The sequence below is a fragment of the Panthera onca genome, chromosome B2 (genome assembly GCF_046562875.1).
Source record: "Panthera onca isolate mPanOnc1 chromosome B2, mPanOnc1 haplotype 2, whole genome shotgun sequence".
In the NCBI taxonomy this organism is placed as follows: domain Eukaryota; kingdom Metazoa; phylum Chordata; class Mammalia; order Carnivora; family Felidae; genus Panthera; species Panthera onca.
The window spans coordinates 34,528,680-34,542,444 of record NC_138343.1 but is presented as its reverse complement, the minus strand read 5'-3'; the positions used below and the strand labels follow the sequence as shown (position 1 = coordinate 34,542,444).

The 13,765-nt window shown below is 43.6% G+C and overlaps 1 protein-coding gene across 2 annotated transcripts in view; it reads right to left on the bottom strand.

The window, feature by feature from the left end:
- Positions 1-5,399: 5,399 nt before the first annotated feature.
- Positions 5,400-13,765, bottom strand: part of MAPK14 (mitogen-activated protein kinase 14) — a 75,125-nt gene continuing 66,759 nt past the window's right edge. For both annotated transcript variants that reach the window (XM_060615322.3, XM_060615321.3), the window contains exons 10-12: positions 11,882-11,960; positions 8,636-8,809; positions 5,400-7,812 (exon numbers count right to left, since the gene is read on the bottom strand). In XM_060615322.3, coding sequence (XP_060471305.1) covers positions 7,745-7,812; positions 8,636-8,809; positions 11,882-11,960 — 321 coding nt within the window. In that variant the 3' untranslated portion in view covers positions 5,400-7,744. The remainder of the gene's footprint in view (positions 7,813-8,635; positions 8,810-11,881; positions 11,961-13,765) is intronic.

The following is a 13,765-nucleotide window of genomic DNA, read 5'->3' as shown; positions in this document are numbered from 1 at the left end:
CCACCCAGGTGCCCCTGCTTCAGTATGTCTCTTATGTGGTTATGCTTGAGCATTAGCATGTTGAAGTGTATCTTTTTTTCTGTATCCATCATTTATATTAGATCATTCTATCTGCTTTGAAATCGTGTGTGTGTGTGTGTGCGTGTGTGTGTGTGTGCGTTGTCTATGAATTTCACTTCAGGATCATAAGAAGAATGTCTCAAGATATTATGCAAAAGCATGTTGGATCTGATAAAGACTTGAGAGCCACTGTTCTTTGCCAAGGGGCCAGGTTGGCCCTGTGGTTTTACATCTTCTTTGTGTCCACCGTCAAACGACACTCAAAAGGTGGTGGTGTTTATATATTTTCTTCATTGCAAAATTGGACTTAAGGTTACTTCCTTACTTTTTTTTTTTTTTTTTTTTTTTTTAATTTTTTTTTTTCAACGTTTTGTATTTATTTTTGGGACAGAGAGAGACAGAGCATGAACGGGGGAGGGGCAGAGAGAGAGGGAGACACAGAATCGGAAACAGGCTCCAGGCTCCGAGCCATCAGCCCAGAGCCTGACGCGGGGCTCGAACTCACAGACCGCGAGATCGTGACCTGGCTGAAGTCGGACGCTTAACCGACTGCGCCACCCAGGCGCCCCTTTTTTTTTTATTTATTTATTTATTTATTTATTTATTTTTGGGACAGAGAGAGACAGAGCATGAACGGGGGAGGGGCAGAGAGAGAAGGAGACACAGAATCGGAAAGAGGCTCCAGGCTCCGAGCTGTCAGCCCAGAGCCTGACGCGGGGCTCGAACTCACGGACCGCGAGATCGTGACCTGGCTGAAGTCGGACGCTTAACCGACTGCGCCACCCAGGTGCCCCAGGTTACTTCCTTACTTAATTGCTTAATGACATCTACATGAAGCACATTCTCCCAACTGAACTGATCAAGAAGTTTTGCAGTACAACAGTGTCCTGCTGGCGATGGGTACTCAGGCCACAGCCTCTGGCCTCAATAATAGGAGTTTTCCAGAAACCTCCCTGGAGCTAGGCCCTGGACTATCTCGTCCAGGGAGCTCTCCTCCCAGGTGGCTTCAGAAGCTCACACTGGAGGGGCGCCCGGATGGCTCGGTCAGTTAAGCACTGACTTCTGCTCAGGTCATGATCTCGCGGTTCGTGGGTTCAAGCCCCACATCGGGCTCTGTGCTCACAGCTCAGAACCTGGAGCCTGCTTTGGATTCTGTGTCTCCTCTCTCTCTGCCCCTCACCCCTCCCCCTCAAAAATAAAATACACATTAAAAAAAAAAAAAGAAAAGCTCACACTGTGGGGAGGACACTCTCACACTCACTCTAATAGAACAGCCTCAATGCCCAAGGTCAGTTCAAGAGCGATGCAAACTAACCAGTATCTTGAGTGTCCACAGCATACTGGGCACAGAGGTTTGTTATTTTGTTCATTTACAAATCTTCAGTCACCTGAAAACTAAAAGCTATTATCCCAGCATCACATACCTGACAAAAGCTTGAGTCAGGATTTGAACCTGAGATTTATGGCTTCAAAACCCAGTATTGCTTTCCACTGTAACCCACACCTGCCTAAGAAAATCTTGCAGTCGTACCCCAGTTTAATTAATACATTTTCTGGCTGTGGCAATGGCCCAAAAGCTTCTGAACAAAGAATAATTGTATCCACTCGACACCCACTTCCTTTTTCTTTTTTTGAGAAATGGAATAGCCTTAATCCAGTATCAAGCATACCTTCTTCTGAACTGTCCTTTTCTCCAAAAAAGATCTACTCCAGTTTTTAAAAAGCCCTTTCCTACATTGAGAATAGGTTAGTAGGTGTTAACCTTCAATTATTTCTTCAAGAAAAGGGTCTTTGTGGGGCGCCTGGGTGGCTGAGTCAGTTAAGTGTCCGACTTTGGCTCAGGTTGTGATCTCATGGTTCATGGGTTGGAGCCCCGCATTGGGCTCTCTGCTGTCAGCACGGAGCCCACTTTGGATCCTCCCTCTCCCTCTCTCTGCCCCTCCTCTGCTCATTCTCTCTCTCTCTCAAAAATAAAGAAAGAAAAAAGGAAAGGCTCTTTGTTATTCTGCAAGACTAGAGGTGTCCCAGCTTTATTATTATTTATTTTTGTTTGTTTTGTTTTAAAGTAAGCTCCAAGTATGGGGCGCCTGGGTGGCTCAGTCGGTTAAGTGTCCGACTTCAGCTCAGGTCATGATCTCACAGTTCGTGAGTTCGAGCCCCGCGTTGAGCCCTGTGCTGACAGCTCGGAGCCTGGAGCCTGCTTCACATTGTGTCTCCCTCTCTCTCTGCCCCTCCCCCACTTATACTCTCTCTCTCTCTCAAAAATAAATAAAACATTTAAAAAAAAATAAAGCAAGCTCCAAGCCCAATTTGGGGCTTTGACTCACAGCCCCAGATCAAAGAGCCACATGATCTACTGACTTAGCCAGTCAGGTTCCCCGAGGTGTCTCAGCGTTAGACCAGTGGTTCTTAACCAGGGATGATTTTGCACCAGGGGACATTTGGCAATGTCCGGAGACATTTCTGGCTGTCATAACTGGGAGAGAAGGGAGTATGCATGCGACTGTCATGATGTGAGCAGAAGTCAGGGATGCTGTTTGACAACCTACAATGCGCAGGTCTGCCTCGACAAGTAACAATGTGACCCCGGATGCCAACAGTGTCAAAAACTGAAAAATCCTGCTTCAGATCCCCCCCGATACACTCTTCTACTAGGGAAGAAACTACCCAGGGCTCTCAGCTGGGGGCAGAATCCGGCTACACAGGAGTGGTGGTGTTATGCTTGTCAAGAGGCCCTATAGCTGGGTGCAGCCCCTTTCCACCCTGTGTTCTCCTGTCTTGGAAAGTTGGGCTCTGACCCTGGCAAAACTGAAATTGGGGGATGGTTCTCCGGGTCTCACACACACACACACACACACACACGATATCTTTCTTCTGCTTGCCACTTACCTTCTCTCGCTCCTGATATATCCTGCACATGTACCCGTCTCCATATATGGTTTTCCACTGTAAGATGGCCGTGTTATTCAAGTTCTCATTGGCAGAAATGTCAATATTTTGCTATCGCAAAGAACAAGACGCCGAGTGACCTTTTATTTTTTCATTCGTGCACTTGTGAGAAGTGTGTTAAGTCCAAAGCATATGTTAAGACATATCTGTATTATTAAAAAGGTCTTCATTTGCATATTTGGTAGCTAAGTCCTCGTAGCTATCAGATCGTACAGAGAAGTGAAGGTCATCACACAAGCACATTCAACTAGTTAACGGACTACTTAGAAAATCTGTCCCTTTTTGCTTCATAAGCATCTGAACCCAGAGTGTCTATCCTACCCATCCTAGTCTTCTGTTAGTCTCTAATTACGTTGTACGCATATGACCAATGACACAAATATAAGGCAGATTAACTGCAGCAAGTAAATCTTGCAAAAGATTTTGCAAAAAAGATTTGATAAACTTGATAACGCTCGAAAACTGCTTAGATCTCAAAAATGTGGATGTGGCGGACTCAGACCGGCCAATAAAAAGGGAAAAGTAATAAAGTGATCACCAAGAGAGACTTAGAAAAAAGAACAATGTATCAAAAGATTGAGGTCTTTAGGAAAACTGAGGAAGCCTCAAATATTCTTGCCCAAACTCCCCCTCTGATTGTGCTGCAAAAATCAAAATGGGAAGGATACCGCAGGCTGTTCAAGACGGTGTCACGTGAGAAACATTTTGTTCTTTGTTCATGACAAAAGCCTATCTGAAATTATGAATATGCTTTTACAATTCTGCTCAGTTTTCATGATCGTCCCAAACAGACTTCCCCTGTCCTCCAATCCCCACCACGTACTAGGAGATTCTGGTCCCCATTTTCAATGGGTTCACTTTAGGGAGCTCTCTCTGGTGTCCATTCTCTTGAGCCACCAGGCAGCACCCACTCAGAAGCCTAGGAGGAAGGCTGAGTCACAGCACTCGTGCCTGGTATGCGAAGGCAAAATATTTCCTGCAACTGTCTGATCCTTGCAGGGGCTTATATATCACGTGTGACAACTGGGTCCCTTTCCTTTTACCCTCTTAAGAAGCGGATGAGGACAGGATGAAACAAAGAGTCTGTGCTCAGTTTGCCTTCTGCCATTATTCCCAGCTGCCAGCCTGGGACCACACACCGCAGGACAGAACACCCAGCTGCACACGCTCGATATCCTCGCAGGCTGGGCCTCGACAATCCAGCCTGGGACACCTGTCAGCATTCCTCGGCCACTGAGAAAGGAAGCACACACGGACACAGGCCCTGAAAACAGCCACGAGACCTCGTGGACCTTTAATCCTGTGGTGCAAGTCACTTGTTTTGAGGAATACTGTCAGGGGTCATAAGATAAATGAGTCATAAAACAGATTGCTTAAAAATCTATAAACAATATACATATATAGGTACACATGCAACCTTCTCTCTGGCAATTTCCAAATGAAAATATACTTTCTACAGATAGAATGTCAAAGCTGAAAAGAACCCAAACAACTACTTAAACAAACTTCATTTTACACATGAGGAGACTGAAGTCCTAGGCCAGGGGTCGGCAAACTTTTTCTGTGAAGGGCCAGAGAGTGAATTGTTTAGACTCTGTGAGCTGTATGGCCTCTGCTGCAACGACTCAACTTTGTCACTGCAGCACAAAAGCAGCCATAGAAAATACATAAATGTGTGACTGTGTTCTGATAAGATGTTACTTACAGACATTGAAATTTGAATCTTCTATTATTTTTCACACGCTACAAAAATACTGTTCTTTTGATCCCAACCACTTAAAAATGTAAAAACCATTTTTAGTGGGCTTTAGAGACAGGCGGTAGACTGGATCTGGCTCTGGGGTCATACTTTGCGGACCCCTGTCCTGGGCTACTCTGACACCCAAGCGTAGTAATACAGAGCCTGCTGTGTTATACCTTATTTGCGATTTGCTCTATCCGTCCCATCAGTGACTCAGATCTGCTTCACCATAAAGTGGACAACTAAGGACCTCTGTAAGTGTTTTCTAAATTTCAGGAGTAATATTAAGATCTATCAGGGGCACCTGGGTGGCGCAGTCGGTTAAGCGTCCGACTTCAGCCAGGTCACGATCTCGCGGTCCGTGAGTTCGAGCCCCACGTCAGGCTCTGGGCTGATGGCTCGGAGCCTGGAGCCTGTTTCCGATTCTGTGTCTCCCTCTCTCTCTGCCCCTCCCCCGTTCATGCTCTGTCTCTCTCTGTCCCAAAAAAAAAAAAAAAAAATTAAAAAAAAAAAAATTAAAAAAAAAAAAAAAAAAGATCTATCAGAAACGTACGCCAGGCCACAATGGAAAGAACATCGATATGATGCCATATTGTGCACTAAATAAAATGCAATCAACATAAAAATATAAGAAACTTGAGAAACTCACTAAATTTGAAAAATAGGCTTTATTTTAACCAGTGGTATTGTATGACATCCTATACGGCATAACTGATTACAGCCAAGTTCATGAATACAAATACAATAGCAGTTTCCCTCATTCTCTCTTTTGCTTTCTGTTCAGAGAAATCAGGAGATGGGAGCCTGATGCTCAGAAACCAACGAGCTGTTCCATAGGCTCCAGCCGAGTCCAGGCTCCTGGAGCATATTCAGACTCCTAACACATACACAATCACATGTGCAAAGACCTTTATGAAAAATACTCAGAGCAGTATTTCTTCAGGAAATCACACTAGCATTTACAATCAGACACGGCTGATAAAATTCATCTTGCTGTGGATTGTGAGGATTTGAACTGCACATAAAGGAGATGAGGCCTTTGCGTCCATTTTTCTTTAAAGAGGGGGAGAATCTCAGGTGAGGTGCGGTCACCATCAGCCTGCCTCCTTCCTTCTCGCTCCACAGCTGACTCAGGGGAGCTCCCCGTCCCTCCGGAGGGCATGCACCACGGCACTGTGATACAGAAATGGATACACCTTGTCCCAAATACAAGATTTTGTCGCGCCACCAACAGTGGAAGTGGCTTTACGCTTTCTTATTTCACAAAAGGTTTAAATACGTGGGCCCTTAGGGGGCACAAGATGCCTGAAATTCAGAAAATTAAGGAAGCAACTCTTCTCTACCCCTGAGGATATTTCATCTTTATGAAGTTGAAAATACAAAATATTAGAATAATTTGCCCTTTCTCCCCATCAAATGGAATCACATTCTCAAAGGATTCCTGCAATATACAAAATTCTGAAACAAAATTTTTTTCTCCCCAAACCAAGACCAAGATTTCAATGTTAAGCTGCCAAGAAGACCCTCTCCCAAAGATGGGTGGAAAAGACACCTCGTTACTTCTCTAATAACCACGTTTAGACAAAGATAGCAAAAGGAGTTTCTGGCCTCATGAGTTTTTATTTTTCACTTTGATTTTCAGCATTTCTTAGCATTGGCTATTGGGAGTGAAGAGAACAATTTGTTTTTCAAAGTCTGAGATATTCCCGGGAAGAGCCCTGATCTTTCCCGTGACGGTTCCCTATAAATAGTTTGTCAAAAACCAGACGGCAAGAGTGAAAATGCTATCCACCCATCTGTTCCATTTCTTCATAGTTTTCACATCAAAAGCACCTAGAGTATCAATTGTGTTCAACACAAAATAGCACTGGGACTGGAGAGAGGATGTCACCTGCCCGTGGCATCGGCCGAGGTGATGTGGGCTCTGAACTACCCAAGAAGTCTTCACCGGCAAACCTGCCAGGCACCAGGGCCTCCCGAAGAGAACAGACAAGCAGCTGTGCATGCTCAACTAGCAAGACGTGCAAAACACATCATCACTCTGCTGGGAATAAAGAGCACACAGGAAGTACACTGACAGCAAGAACCGGCTTCTGCCTGCTGGGGCCGATATGCGTGAGACCTCGGCACTGAAGGTCGGGGGCGAGCAGAGAGAGGGCAACACCTGGGGGGCGAGGGGGAGAGAAGCACACACACACATGCTCGCACATGCACACACGATGCCTCCAGGGGCTCCCTGGTTACTTTGGGTTCACGAGTGGCCGTCCAACAACCTGACTACTTGCCTGGCTCAGAACGTTCATCTGCCGCGCTCTCGAACTGCCTACACTTTCTTCTCTCCTTTTAAGGCACAAGCATATTTACAGTTTCAGACATACCTGCTGAGTTCTGAGACTCATACTAAGCAAAGTCAATCACAGACTAGTGCACAGAAGCCAGTTGGTCCTTTTCGGCTGCGTGTGTCGCTGAGGGACGGCTTCTGAAGCAGCCAGAAAGTGTGAGCCCCTTCTCTGTGCCACTGTGGGATACAGGCGCATCTACCCCCCACTGCAAGGCGGGGCCACAGGAGAGGCCAAAATGGCAAAAGCATGGCTGGGATCTGGGACGTTTAATATTTTTTACTTTGCATTTGACAAACCCTAACCAGAGGGCAGCTCTCGCCTGCCTGAGCTGACTCTCACAAAGAGCAAGCAGTGGCTGCCACAGAGCTTCTGGAACCCCACGTGAAGTCACTGTGATCATAGTTTGCTCATATTCTTACCCCCCACCCCCCACAGAGACAGACACACACATGCACACGCACAGGAGCGCACACATACACACACACGCACACACACACACACACACGCACGCACACACACGCACGCACACACACCCCTTCCACCATGGAGGAAATCTTTGCAACAAGAGGCACTTGAATGATATTTGGAGAGTTCCCATGAAAAGGCCTTCCCCTCACAGTGAAGTGGGATCAACAAAACAGAAACCAGGTGCTCAGGATTCCATCTCTTCTTGGTCAAGGGGTGGGGGCACAAAGCTGATGACTTCATCGTAGGTCAGGCCTGGAAATTGGGAAGGAAAAGTAGGATGTGAGGGTTTAGACGATTCTCTTCGCTGGCAAGCACTCGAAGCTTCTAAGCTCGAGATCCTTCCTCCCCGTGCAGGCTAATGGTTTGATGGGCGACTTCAAAGAACCGCCTCATTGCTTATGTGCCTATCCTAATGGAACTTGTGATTACACGGCAGTTCAGTGATACACGTGAAAGAACCATTTTTACTTATTTGTTTTATTCCTTAGTGTCTCCTCTTTAAAGTTCTCTGGAGCAGGTGCTCAGGAATAACAGAGCACTCCTGCAAGCTACAGCAACAGGTAATTTTGGCTTGGGGATTTAACTGGAGTTCTGAATGTGTGTTTTATGGAAAGAATTTGAGATTGGACATAGAGGAGACATAGGCTCCATTTCTGGCTGTGTCCCTAACTAGGTCTAAGGTAACAGACAAGATAAAAACTCTCCATCAATTGTAAAACTATAATTCTATAGTTCTATCAACTGTAAAACTATAAAAATACCTTATTCCCTACTTAGAGAGATATTGTAAATGCAGATTCTGAGAACCTCAAAGCTCTATACAGATGTGAGGGGCTGTGTGCAAAATCAGACCAGACAGAAGCACCTCAAAGGTCCAGAGAGTATCATCTACAACAGACAGTTGCCATCAGGGAAACATATTCGTTCTGCATCAAAGACACTAGTGACAAGTTTTAACAAGTCGGTTATAACCAGAAATTCTATTTTCCCACAGCTTTTGGTTAGTGGCTCACCTAAGAAAGATTTTTAAATCTAAGTCCTCACACTAGATGTTAATCCTGCTCTTATGACTTACTCTTCCATTCATCTATAAGGAGGTCCCTGCTTTCAAAGGACTGATCATAAGGATCGGCCACTGGTTCATCATCAGGATCATGGTACTGGGCAAAGTAGGCGTGTGCAAGTGCTTGGGCCGCTGTGATTCTCTTGTCTGAGTCCAGTACAAGCATCTTCTCCAGCAAGTCCACCGCTATCAGTACCATGGATTGGAAGGAAAAAAAAGAGTTTTTAACATGACAGCAAAAAATTATGCTATGCTTCATTAAGCAAACACACAATTTTGACTCTTCATAATAAAAAGAATTCTCCTCCCAAATGTCTGCTCTAGGATACATTATCCCTCTTCTTCTTGTGTGTGTGTGTGTGTGTGTGTGTGTGTTGTATCGTGCTTTTTAAGAATACATTACTAAAGAGCAATTTTTAAAAATAACTGAGATTCTGTTTGAACAAGCTTTTGTGGGACGCCAATGTCAAACTGCTACCACTGTAGTCAAACTGTGTCAAAATGAAAGCCTATAACCAAAGTAATCAGGAAAAGGTAAGCAGCCTGATTTTTGTTTTTTTATTTTTTTGTCTGCTTGCACTGTTTATTTACTGACATAAGGCAATGAGTATCCATTAAACAGATCTTCAAACAATGAACAAATTGAGGGTTTTACATGGGTGTGTGGGCGAGACACGGTATTTGGATAAAGGAAATAAAATTTTCACTATGAAAAATTTCAGTGTACAAAACAATAGTACAGTGAATACTCATGTGCCCACCACCACCCATATCCAACAAGTAAGATAATCTAGGGGCGCCTGGGTGACTCAGTCGGTTAAGCATCCGACTTCAGCTCAGATCATAATCTTGCAGTCTGTGAGTTCGAGCCCCGCATTAGGCTCGGTGCTGACAGCTTAGAGCCTGGAGCCTGCTTTGGATTCTGTGTCTTCCTCTCACTCTGCCCCTCCCCTGTTCAAGCTGTCTTTCTCTCTCTCAAAAATAAACATTTTAAAAAGTTTAAAAAAAAAACAAGAAAACATTATCTATCTATTTAGCTGTGTTTTCTGCTGGACCATTTTCAAATAAAATGATAGGCATGGTACTTTACCCCTAAATATTTCAGCATAAAGACATCTTTCTATATAGTCACAAAACGATCATATCTGACAAACAGATAATTCTCAAATATCATCTAAAATCCAGCTTATGTTAACATTTCTCCAATTATCCTAAAGTTGTCTTTTTTTTTTTTTTTTTTTTTTAATTTTTTTTTTCAACGTTTTTTATTTATTTTTGGGACAGAGAGAGACAGAGCATGAACAGGGGAGGGGCAGAGAGAGAGGGAGACACAGAATCGGAAACAGGCTCCAGGCTCCGAGCCATCAGCCCAGAGCCCGACGCGGGGCTCGAACTCACAGACCGCGAGATCGTGACCTGGCTGAAGTCGGACGCTTAACCGACTGCGCCACCCAGGCGCCCCTAAAGTTGTCTTTTATACCTAGTTTGTTCAAACCAAGATCCAGTTAAGGGTCACGCACTGCATTTGACTGGGTTTCCTAGGGTGAAAAGTACCAGGTCCTAATAACCGATACCTTGATGAGGAATAAGGTTGGGGTAAGAAAAAGATTCCTCTAAGATCTTGACAGATACAAATATACACACCACATCAAAGGGCAATTTAAGTTTTAATTCATGTTTTGAGAATGCCAGTTAAACATGATGTCAGTGACTGACAAAATACAGCTGTCACTATTTACATCGTTGGTGTACTCCTGCTCAGTTAATATGCTGGGCACAAGTTCATGGTCAGTAACAACATGTTCTGTCTGCAAGAAGAAACTCTTTGTATGACATCACTGTTTGGCAGTGAGCTACGAGGCATGTTTAAATCCTGACAAGTGCAGTGCTGAACACCAGATGGCCCAGAGCCTCCATTCAACTCATCTGCAGTCTGTATTGCTAGGTGGTATCCAGTTCTTTTGAGAATATTTAAATTCATGATTCCAGAGAAGGATGGATGTGACCTAAATAAACTGCTGGGACACACGCATACCTCCCCCCTTCTCTAGAAAAGTGAGTTAACAAGTCTCTTTGAGTTGGCTAAGAGGAAGTCAAACAGTGAGCACTGCCAGGTCTGAAACATGAACTGACAGGATGAAAATACATTCAGAACAGAATGACAGACAAGAAAGCTACCAGCATACAACATGATTTCCCAACATCCTAGCGTATTTACGACTCAAAGAGAGCTTCTCACAGATCCTTGAACTGGATACTACAGCTCAAATAAATCATACAAAGCCAACGGGAGCGTACCAGGGCAGATGCAAACCTCAACCGACCGCACAGAATTCTGTATACCCCTGATGAGTCTGTGGACTCATTTTTGGATGTGAGAGTGGCCCAGCTGAGGTCTGGCACACTTACGATCTCCAAGGCTGACACAGGCTCACCCAGTACTGCCCAACTTTTCAAAAAAGGTGAGCATCTCTGCTATTGTAAGAATTATCACAGTAACACTGAAATCACTCTCAACAATCACTATGGAAGAAGTACTTAAAACGGTAAAGCCACTCAGCCTTCACTACAACCTGAAGAGGGAGTCGTGATTATCAGCCCTCGGAGGATAAAACTAAATGGGAAGCGCAGCTGCTGGGACCCATAAGGAGAGGGAGGACCCACTGAGAGATTTCAAAACATCCCACAATCTTGCACATATAACATGTGACATATAATACACACAACACAATCTTCAGAAAAGAGAGAAGGTTGATTATACTATTATCATAGCATTGCCCCCTCCCTGTCATAGGAAGGCCCTGATCTGATCTTTCTGTGTCTGCCGTTAAAAATCACTGTCCTTGAATCACAGTCCTTGAATCAGGGAATTAGAGGCTCAGGCAATGACACTTTTTAGGGGCCAACCAAAGCATCTATTAGCCCTAGCTTTAAGGAATAAAGCAACTCCCTTTTTTTTTTTTTTTTTAATGTTTTATTTATTTTTGAGAGAGTGTGCACACACAAGTAGGGGAGGGGCAGAGAGGGAGACAGATGATCCAAAGCACGCTCTACACTGTCAGCCCAGAGCCCGATGTGGGGCTTGAATTCACAAACCGTGAGATCATGACTTGAGCTGAAGTCGGACGCTTAACTGATGGAGCCACCCAGGTGCCCCAGTGGTACCCTATTTAATCAAAAGGAAAAACTCTTCTTCAGATCCCCAATTTATGTCATAAACAAGTCAATATCCTTGAGATGAGGATACGATCAACTTACCCAAGGGATTGGCACCAATAAATACATTTGCAAAGTTCATTTTCGGCATCTGGGTCAAAGACTGAATGTAGTTTCTTGCCTGTAAAAATAAAAGGTTTTCAAAATGGCTTTGTTCAATAATGTTACTGCTCCCAGAGTCTCAGTCCTGCCAAGGAACAAGTGTTAACTAACAAAATCTGCTAGCTTCAGTGTTTATGACTGTCTTTGATATTCAGTTAAAGACTTCTCTTTTACTGCCTTATGTATGATCATCACCTTTGTTTATTCTGGTTATCTCTCACAGTTACATTTCAAGTGAATGAGAATGCTAACCAATTAAGTTCCCTTTTAATAGCTTTCTGATCAAAGGATCAGAAGTTTAAAAAAAAAAAAAAAAAAGAGGCCAGGAGATCTAAGAAGTTCCCCTTTCTGAAACAGCCTTCTTAGAAAGCTAAAATTAGCACAGGGATTGGTACTCCTAAGGAAAGTCTGGGACTAGCAGTCTTCTGATGGTGCTGATCTCAGTAGGTACTCTTGGTACATAAAAAGGATATTCATGTTAAACCTTGCTAACAAAGTAATCTTGGTAACAAGAAAGTAAACATAAGCCTAGTAGATTATTCTAAGAGTCTTGAACACATTTAAAAAATACTCATTATTAAGAGTAACAAACAATAGTGGGCTATAAGTTACACGGCTTGTGTGGAAATCTTTCCCCTACCACTTAGAAGGTACATCTTTTGGGGCTAGTCCTCAGCTAACACATCAGTGACCTCATCTGCAAAATATTAGTATTAGATATTAGTATTTGGCTTGCCTGTAACATACAGTCACTGTGATACTCAAGTACGATAAAAGTTTATGAAAGAGCTTCAAACTAAAATTCTGCCACAAACATTTATATTACCAATATAGTTGTTATTAGTTTGGTGCCTACGGTGGAACGGGCTTGAGTTTGTATCTTGAGTTTATCACTTTGGGTAAGTCACTTACTCTCTTTAAGTCTTGAGTTCCTCTTCTGTAAAATGAGATTAACAATGCTGACCTCACCAGGCTGCAGTGAGGATTAGAGATAATAAGCCAGCACTTCCTCAGCACAGTGCTTGGTTCAGAGTGATGGCTCAATAGGCATTAACTGCCAACACTGTTGCCTTTAGAAAGTTTGCTCTCATTCACTAAGGGTGTTTCAACTTCACAAGTTCTGAATTTCACCCGAAGGAACTTAAGGCACCAAATATTATTCAGGACTGATAGCTCTACCAAGGCAAACCAAAAACTGGTCTTGAGAATAATCATATAAATACAAATGTAACTCATAAATGTGTACTTCAGAGAGTAGGTATTAAGCTATGTCTATGGACATCCCTGTTTCAAAAAGTAAACCCCACTCACTATCAGTCCATCTGAGATAAAATTTCTTTTATCTTAACCACTTCCTTAAAATTCCTGTTTTAACAAGGCTCAACACTAAACGTATGTGTGCACGCCGTATGTGTGTAAAAATGTACACGCACACACGACCTTAGAAAAAGTTCTGGTTGCTAGGGTAACTTCACCTTCTTAGTCATTGTATGTGGCGCAAGTAGAAGTCCGCTTTGAAAAGCCGTTGGGTCCGATTTGAAAAGAACTCGACTGTCCACATGGCTGTAATCCCTTCCTACTTGAGCGTAAAGATAAAAGGATGAAGGGAAAACAGAGGTAAGAGAGACCTGTCTGTCTCATGCAGGGAACAGTCATCCCTCTAATAAGATTTTTTAAAAAAAGGTAAATTTCAAGACTGAAATATAGTTGAAATAGAAACAAAGCTGCTGGGAAGGGCCTCTGGATGCCAGCCTGGCTCCCAAAAGCATTAAAGGCGCCTTAGAAAGAAGTGCCCCAATCACCTCTGATAAGAAAGCTAGCATT